The sequence below is a fragment of the Megalops cyprinoides genome, chromosome 1 (genome assembly GCF_013368585.1).
Source record: "Megalops cyprinoides isolate fMegCyp1 chromosome 1, fMegCyp1.pri, whole genome shotgun sequence".
Lineage (NCBI taxonomy): Eukaryota > Metazoa > Chordata > Actinopteri > Elopiformes > Megalopidae > Megalops > Megalops cyprinoides.
In genome coordinates, this window is record NC_050583.1 from 44,507,951 (window position 1) to 44,517,360 (window position 9,410).

At 46.8% G+C, this 9,410-nt stretch overlaps 1 protein-coding gene across 1 annotated transcript; it reads right to left on the minus strand.

Moving 5' to 3' along the window:
• Window positions 1-2,976: 2,976 nt before the first annotated feature.
• Window positions 2,977-8,572, minus strand: cdc6 (cell division cycle 6 homolog (S. cerevisiae)). Its single transcript, XM_036545542.1, has 12 exons — window positions 8,464-8,572; window positions 7,378-7,561; window positions 6,704-6,982; window positions 6,181-6,380; window positions 5,511-5,665; window positions 5,271-5,377; window positions 5,020-5,159; window positions 4,763-4,863; window positions 4,540-4,610; window positions 4,184-4,356; window positions 3,515-3,655; window positions 2,977-3,111 (listed from the first exon to the last, which is right to left on the minus strand). The coding sequence occupies exons 2-12, from the start codon at window positions 7,553-7,555 to the stop codon at window positions 3,022-3,024; spliced, it is 1,635 nt and encodes a 544-aa protein (XP_036401435.1). The 5' UTR covers window positions 7,556-7,561; window positions 8,464-8,572; the 3' UTR covers window positions 2,977-3,021.
• Between the last annotated feature and the right edge of the window lie 838 nt (window positions 8,573-9,410).

Below are 9,410 nucleotides of genomic sequence, written 5' to 3' on the forward strand. Positions count from 1 at the left end.
CATGCGTTTTCCTGCGGTCCCCCCTCTTTTAGGTTCCGATGGGGAAATAGTGATCGTCAAAGAGTTCCGTAATATTCTGTATGTCTGTCTGTGGTTTTTCACCGCTTCCTTCTGGAATTGGGTTTAACAGCGCTCGGGACCGGAACCCAAACAGCAGAACAAATAAAAACACACAGAACGACCAGTTTAAGAGAAACTGAAGCCGTATCGACCAAAACAAGCCTCGCTTGTTCAGTTTGACAGGGGCGCAGTTAGAGGCCTGAATGCGTACAGAAAAAGGACACTGACCAGTCGTGGTGTGGCATGACCTGATGAAGTTTTGAGTGGAGAGGTGCGCGCAGATCACACCCAAAATGTTTCAGTTAAAGGGGGGTATACCATGGTTAACTAAGATGATGCTTATGGTCCCTTTGTTATTCAACATTTACAACAATAACAATAGTTTATTCAGGACTAGGATCCTGGGCTTCTGATCATACAATTGGGCAGCCCCCCACCAACATGTCAGTAAAGCGATATGATAGTTTCCTTCATAATAATTATTGATATGTAGGGGGCAGGTCTCGCCCCTAGTATGGTAGACAATTATTATTGGCCGCTGTTCTGAAGGGGAAGGGAAGCAGACAGGGAGAGAGGGAACACAAAAAAGCGTTAGAAAAGTGATCGGTTTTGGTAATGAAATGTAGAAACACAATCATAAAGTTGAGAGAAAGCTTCTTATTTTTATTAACAATAGGGAGTGAACCCGGTCTCTGTGTTAATAATAATATGGTCATGTCGCTGCCTTATAAAGGAGACCAAGGTTTGGTTCCCAGTTCCAGTGCCGTGTCAGATTTGGTACCCTTCCGCTTTCAGCACATTGGGATGCTTTATGTGTTGTACTGCTTGTGTTATGCTGTTGTTTCTACTGTCCCTAATGGGGTCATCTAACCCAAACATTACATGACATTATTTAGCAGACTCTCTTACCCAGAGCAACTTACATAGGTTACAGTTCTTTACAATGTTATCCATTACTGCACCCAACCCAACCTCTAATCAATAATATTTCGGGATGTCACGATCCTATCAAATAGAACGATGTGATTCTGAATGTAGGAGGTGCTTGTAACAGATACATGGATGCCTTCACCACTCTTGTCAGGGGTGCATGTCAGTTTTTCTTCATATACTAGAATAACTGGTTTAAATAGCATTGTGACTTGTATCCGGTCCTCAATGGCAGAATCATTATGCGGGCTAGCGTACAACTTTTAAGTATGTCTACTACCAGTATTTTGCCCTACTATATGACTAAACTGAACCAAGATGATGTGGTGTGCATATTACGGCTACATGACACTTCCTGGGCAGAATCAGGGACACAAATTACCTTTTGCAGAACTGCTGCTATAAAATAATAGTGCGACAATTTTCAGAGGGGAGTACCCCCTGCCCTGCATGTTTTAGATCTCTCCCTGCTCCAACACAGCTGATTCAAATGATCAGTTTATTATTAAGCAGCTTCAGGAGTTCATAATGAGTTGATCATTTGAATTAGCTGTGTTGGAGCAGGGAGAGATCTAAAACATGCAGGGCAAGGGGTACTCCAGGAGAGGGTTGAGAAACACTGATTTAGCAGATGCTCTTACCCAGAGCAACTTCCAAATAAATGCATCACTATGCTAAGAGTAGTTATTGCGAAGTATTACAAGAGGTCAGTAAGACACTAAGTTTACATTTACCAGACGCTTTTATCCAAAGCGACTTACATAGGTTACAGTTCTTCACAAGGTTATCCATTTATACAGCTGGATATTTACTGAGGCAACTGTGGGTTAAGTACCTTGCCCAAGGGTACAGCCGCAGTGTCCCAGCGGGGATCGAACCGGCAACTTTTCGGTTACGAGTCCTGCTCCTTAACCACTATGCTACACTGTTAAGTGCTGAACTAGTGTAGAGTGCTTTTTTAAATAGACAATAAGGATAAATAGGTAGAGATAGAGAGGAAGGTATACTAGAGATACAGCTTGAAAAAATGAGTTTTTTCTTGAAGGAACCCAGGAAGTCTGTTGTACGAATCTCAGCAGGAAGCTCATTCCACCAATGTGGAGCAAGTACTGAGAAGAGGCGGGTTCGAGATGCTGCCCTTGCATTTCGGGACACAGAGGCGACCTGAGGTAGCAGAGCGCAACACTCTTACTGCCTTGTAGGCCTTCATCATTTCCTGTATGTATTGGGGGACTGATCCATTAAGTCACTTAAAGGTTAGTAGCAAGGTCTTGAACTTGATCCTTGCTGCAACCGGTAGCCAGTGGAGGGACTCAGAGAGGTGCTACATGGGCCTGCTTGGGGAGGCTGTATGTCAATCGGGCTGCTGCGTCTGGATAAGCTATGGTGGTCGGATGGCATATGCTGGGAGGCCAGAAAGCAGCGAGTTTGGCATTTCATCATGTTTGGTACCAAATAAATAAATCTTAACTGTACTGCTATACTCTGATTAGTCAAGTATGTGCAAGATGAGCAAGATGTGGGACTTCAACATTTCTGTACATTCATTTATTAAAAAATCCAGCATTTCAGGGGAATCCCACCATTGAAAATAAGGCTTAAAACAAAAAATAAACAGACATTTTCATGCCATAAAAACTTTCAAAAACAATGTATTTCATTGGGCCATCTTGGCTACTCCCCTGTGTTCCAACATGCATTTCTATACTAGCCAGTCATGTGTCAGCTGGAAAACACAGCCAGTCACTCAGTTCCACATAGCTCCTGCTTGATTATCCTGGTCACTCCCAGTAAGCATTTGAAAGAATAAAATAAAACCTACATACATATGAATGACTGGTGCCACCATTCCCTGACATGCCACAGACATGTATCCTCACCAGCTTTCTTAGCTCCATCAGGAGGGGGAAAAAAGGTTAAAATAGATTCAATTTACAAAGTTTACAAAAAATAAGTACTCTTGTAGGAGTCCTGTGCAAGGGGGTGTGCAACACAGCGGAAGACGTGTAACGGAGCGAGGGGACGCAGATGTCACGGCAGGCCTGCAGAGAGGATGCTGCCCAGGAGGGCACGGTCCTTCAGGGCGTTCTCTACATCCCTCTCCTCAATCTTCAGAGACACCTACAGGACAGAAAAGGGTCAGCTATGCCCAGATTACATTTTCCCCCAGACCCAATTCATGCACTGCACCAGAAAATACTATCTTAGTATGCTTCATGACATTTTGTGGCTTTCCTTGACCATGGTTTACTAGATTTTTAAATAGCATATTCAGTTGGGATTTTTTTGACTCTGCTTGGATGCTACCTTAATTGAAATTGAGACAGCTGACATTTTGAATTCACTTCAAGATAACTACGGTTCAAAGAAAGATGAGTGCATTCAGTTCCCCACTTGCACCATTATAGGCCAGTGAAGTCTAGACCATCTTACATTTCAGCCCCCGCCCATCTTTAAAAGCTACACACAGCAGTCAGACAGGATACCAAGGAGACACAGGCAGTGCGCATCGGGGATGCAGTACCTTGGTAAGGCGTGCCTCCTTGGCCTTCTTGAGGGAGAAGATGCCCCGACTCTCCAGCAGGCTGCACAGGGACAGGCACTCGCCCTGCCCCACTCCCCCGACCTGTCTCTGGGCACACAGCCGGCTGTTCACTTCATGGAGCTGGAAAGGTGAAAGGAGAGGGCAATGAGAAGAAGTGAGCTGCGACCTGCTGCTGCCGGTGCCATGCGATTTCCCTGTCTGCGGGATGACCCGACGACCTCCTGAGGCATTTATAGTCCCTCCTTGACCAGTGATCTGTTTGACTGTGTGGTGTGTAGTTTATGTAGATATGGATCTCGTCTTGATCAGCACCATTTCCCCTGGAAATGCATGTCTCATCACGTACTGAATGCAACCAGTGATCCCTCCAGCTCACATACTGAAGCAGGATGCCATGTTAACACGGCCAAAACATCACCGCTCCTCACTCAAATGTGACGTGGACCTTGCCTTTAAGCTTGCCATGGAGTAAATATGCATGTGACCATATTAGTGATCCTCTCCAAATTCTAATTTGTGTGCCTAAACACAACATAGACCTTGCACTGCCATAGGAGTAAACTCCTGCACAACCGCATCACTGGTTCTTGCCCTGATACAGATCACTCTTTGTTGATGTGGGAGCAAAAAGCTCGTGCCCATCCTCACCTTGCCCAGCGTGACCTCACGGCTCTTGCCCTGGCGTGTCAGCAGCAGCAGACAGCAGACCAGGAGCTTCTGCTGCAGCGGAAAGCTCTCCCCCTCCCCGCCTCCGGAAGCCATGCGGTCACCGTACACCTCCGACAGTACCCTGGCCACATGGGGCACACTCACACGGGACCCTGCAGCAGAGAGCAAGGAGGGGTGAGTCACTGTCACAGCAGGTCACTGCAGCAGGCATAACAACTTATTGCTTCTGAACATGCAGGACTTTGGGATAACGCGCACAGAATCACAGGCAGACTGCACAGCTGATCTTTCCAGGGGAGCGATCAGCACACAAACGCCAGAGTTGCTGCTCTTACCTTTGGGCTCAGCAGCTGGACTGAGCGCCTTCTTACTTCTCACATCTGACTCTACCATTTCCACAGCTCTCCTGAGGGGCAAAGAGAGGGATTTTAATCAGACATACCTCTGCTGGGTTTAAGGCTCAGCTGTTCAACATCTGACCTCCAGCAGTTCCTTATTCAAATTAACCTGACTGGCAATCTTAAGTACCATGGCCTAAGCGACTGTGGTGCCCCCTACCTGCAGATGTCCAGCACTTTACGGGCATCTCCTGACACTGCAGAGACCTTTCTGGCACAAAACTGCACTGCTGCTGCGTCCAGCACTGCATCACTTGACCCCTGATAGAGATAGAGATAGAGACAGAGAGAGAGAGAGGGGTGATGTGTTGACCTCACCTGGAGAATGAACCCTCTCACACAGAGTGAGTGGGAAATCTCTGAAATGTCTCTGAAGGACTGTACCGGTCCGACTGTGCGCGTCACTGTGAATCGTACCTGTGTCAGGCGGTCCTGTACAATGGCGGCCAGCTCCTGCCGGCTGTATGGGGGGAAGTGCAGCAGGGCCGGGCGGCAGCGGGGCCGTGACTGCAGCCGGGGCAGGATGCGGTCTGTCAGGTCAAGGGCATTGGCAATGCCTGCAGGGGGGCGAGGGTCAGTGACAGCATTAGATGTCTTGCTGGACACACACACCTAGAAACACTCACAAATTCCCAACCAATCACAACACGGCGGCAGGCCGGACCCACCGATGAGACACAGGCGAGATCTGGGGAGGTAGGGCCACTCAAAGATGGTGTACAGAACATCCTGGGCTTTGCTGTCCAGCTGATCCATCTCATCCAGAACCAGCAGACTATGAGAGGGAGGAAGGGAGAGAGATGGATATGAAGTCTGAGAAAAGTAGAGCTGCAAGGAAGGAGGGGTATTAGGCAGTGACTGACTGCATTGCTCCTGCCTCCAGACAGGCCAAGTGAACTATCACTCACACTGTGGGCCCTGCACTGGTCAGCAGCCTCTCCAGCCGCTGGCCACTGTGGCTGCCCGAAGCACCAAGCCGCTCGGCCAGAAGGGGGAAGATTGACTGGGAGCTACGCAGCGTCATGCAGTTGATGACCACCTTCTGCACCGCCTGAAGCTGATCCTGGAAAAGGACAAGAGACAGTGGCATTAACGCTCTGCACCAATGTAAAAGCAAAACAGTGCAGACCCGTGACCAGTTTTGTCTCCCCCCCCCCCATCACAGTTGGGGTAGAAATGATGGCTAGATTAATAACTGCATAAATGACAGATAAAATGTGAAGGCTGCCACTTATGCTGTAAAATTTAACTGCAGCAATGTGTATGAGGATTCTCTTCTAGCGCACAAAGTTGACCGTTTCTGTAAAATTCAGCAAGATCCAAGCCATGTGCATAAATTTTAATGTTACCATTCACTTTATTAGCACAGTTATAGTAATCATTAACCATATTATCTTGTCAACATCCAACCAAACACTGTCCTTGAGTTTAATTCTCAAATATCAACAGCATGACTGAACTTCACGCTCCATTCTAATGGGATACGTATCAGAAAAGGGGCGAGTTTGCTTCCAGCAAACACACGTCATGCTGATAATGTACAGACAGTGGGCCGACACTGCCTCCCCACAACCTCACCTCCATCTCCTGCAGCACACAGTTAAGGCAAGCAGTCTTCCCGGTCCCTGGAGCTCCAGAGATGTAGAGGCTGGCGGGAAGGCCCTGCTTCACCTTGTCAGTCAGAAAGGAGCGTATGGTGGAGCGCTCCTTATCTCGTGAGAGCAGGCGCTCTGGAACCGCCGTGTGGAGCGCCCGCTTCACGCTATGAAACTGGGACTCTGTGGAAGAGAGAGAAATCCATTGGACTGCAAGACTCTGACATGTGTGTGTGTGGTTCTCAGGAAATTCAGTCCAGCAAAGGGATCGTCATGAAGACAGTGAACAGCAGAGACAGAGACAGTGATGAACAGGGGTAAGATGCGCTTGCAATAACGGAGACACTTGACTGAACAAATGAAAAATCACATGGGACGTATCTGAGCGACCGACAGCTTGATAATTGAATAGCTACTGAGAGAAAGTCACTGAGCAGGAGATTACAGGAATGAGAAGGGGACACTGTGACAACTACACAAGGCTGTCCTCTCAAGAGGGAACTTGCCTTCTCCAGCAGCAAGTGAAAGCATGGGAGCCTTCTCTGAGCGGACACAGGGGCTGCTAGCAGCCTCCTGTGGGTGGCGGAGGGGAGAGTGGCCATTAGGAGAGCCCAGGTCCAAGGGGAGGCACTTTGGAGAGGTCAGCCCCTTACGCGGGGGTGAGAAGACAGGGGTGTTCTCATCAAAGGTCAGCTTGCGCGGGGAGGACGAGGACACCCCAGGGCACCTCTGCTTCGGCGGTGAACCCAACAGGGTTAGGGGCAGGTTGCATCTGTTCTCATCCCCTGAAATGGCAGTATAAGGGTCTTTCAGTGTATTTTATGACTAAACACAAATCACACTGCCCTCGCCAGAGTTGACACATTCCATTTTCCAAAGAAAAATAAATAGCCTTACATACAATTGATGTAATACAGGAAAATGGAAGCGGAAGGTAGTGTCCCTGTATGTTAACTGGCACTGAAATAATGTATAACAATAATGCATAAAGGACAAGCCTGGATATCAAACCCATGGAGCAGTCCCAAACCATGTTTCAATGGAAGGACCAGACAGACACTTTATTTCTCAACTTTGTCGATGACAACTGGCATAAGAATTACATACACACATGCAGTCGTTAGTAGGTTCAAGAAAATGAGCAACATAAAAAAGACCCTTTGACGGGACCCGTGCTAACCTGTTCGCTTGCGAGGACTCAGGGGCAGAATGACTGGGCTGGGGGGCTTCTGTGCAGTTGCCCTAGGAGAATGGGGCTGCAGGTGTGCCACACTTTTGGATTTTGGGTCTGCAGGACCTGTTCTGGATGACTTCCTCCGGGGGAACTGCAGGGTGGACTGAGAGCGGGTGCTGGGCATCTTCGTCTATGTCGGTGGGGAGAAAAGGTGAGGTTTTGACTGGCTGATCTGGAGTCATAGAATTCACGTCGTGCGAATTCACGTGCCATAGGATTCTTCTGTTAACATAAAATACTTCGACATTGCAATTTGTATTACGAATGCGCGTTATAAAACACAATGAAATCAACACAAAGGAATCCAACTGGTTAATACAGGAGTTGCTCAATAAAACTAACGTTAGCTACGAAAACTGTGCTATCAAAATGTGCCTGTCAAAAGGGATGTGTTGACAAACCGAAAAACTAGAGATCTAACTACAGGGTAGTTGCCATCTTCAGAGCTACCTGACGTGTCAATCTCACGTCAGCCTAGACACGACTACTTCGCTAACTAGATAGCGAGCTAATGGCGGCTGAACAATAGTTCAGGCTAATTCTCAACTGAGGCGCCATCCTAGCTGGCTAGCTGTACAACTTAGTAGCTGCGACAGCTGCGTCTCTCCGCGTAACGCATACAACACTGTTGTCGAACCTTGAAAAGTCCTTTATCTAACTAGATTTGATCAGTAGTTTCTTTGACCTGTCCACTTGCAGCGATATTAGCAAACGGAGTTACCTACCTAGCAAGCTGGCTAACATCTGTGAAGCCAGTTCACGTTAGGCTAGCATAACTAGTTAGTTCAGTGGTTAGCGGACTAGTTTAACTGGCAACCAACAACAGTTTTATCCTAGGAAGAGTTGCGAACGTTAGCTACCAAAGCAGGTACGTCGTATACTTTAAATACAAAAAATTCGACCTGTCTGACAGTTTGGCAGTCTATCACCAATGAGTTAGCAATCAGCGATGTCGATTCAGAGGAAGTCAGGATATTCGAAAGTGTCATTAAATAAACGATGATGTAATTTCACTTTAAAAAAATGACTTACCGATTGGCGTTTCTTCAAAAGTACTGATTACGGAGGAGAATTTAACTACAACCTTCTGCGAGCTCAAAAAACCTCCAACTAAAAGTAGCGCCAAATTCTTCAAATAACACCTCCCTCCTTCGCTCAAGTCCCCGCCTGTGAATCGTCATTTGTTTACTGGTGTAATAGTTTCTTCGCCCGAACGCTCATTGGTTTAAACCAATGAAAAACGTGGTTAAATGGCCCAGCCCCAAATTTATCTTGAGCCAATAGTACCGCTTCATAACTATCGCGCGCGTAACCAAATAAGCGCCCTCACAGCCTGCTTCTGTGGTTGGACGGTAGAACAATCACTTACCATACGAAGAAGCGGTGTTGTTAGGCCAGATTTACTTGTGTTTTTAGCGGGAAAGGACAGCCTTCTTAAAAGAATCATATTTGCATAATTGACCTACCATCAGCTATTGTAACGAATGCTGGTGGCGGGAAACTATCCAATAGTTAAACTGTAGCGGTATTCAAATACAGTATATCAGTTTGCGTCAACCCGGTGTCAAGGAGGAATACCTGCTTTCAAAATTATAAGGAATGAAATAGGCTACTAACAGCCAGGGTGTTTAATATATTAGATTTAAAGGCGATTTTACTACATCTCTAAAATTGCAGAAATCATCCGTGTGCTAGGAAACACTAAGAAAGAAGAAAAAAACAACCTGACGATATTCATGTGTGTTTAGTAGGATGTTCATGGAATCGAGTTTCCTCCTGAATTTAACTTTAGTAAATCAACGGCTGACTACTTTAATCGTTTTGTTATTCGGATTATTTGCCACTTACAAACTAGTGTGCATACTTGACAAGGACTCTGTTAATCATTTGGGATCCCATTACGAACGCTGTAATATCCCTGTCGGACTGCTCTTGGGTTCCCCTGTCCTGTCCCCTTACGGAAATATATTTTGCCATGA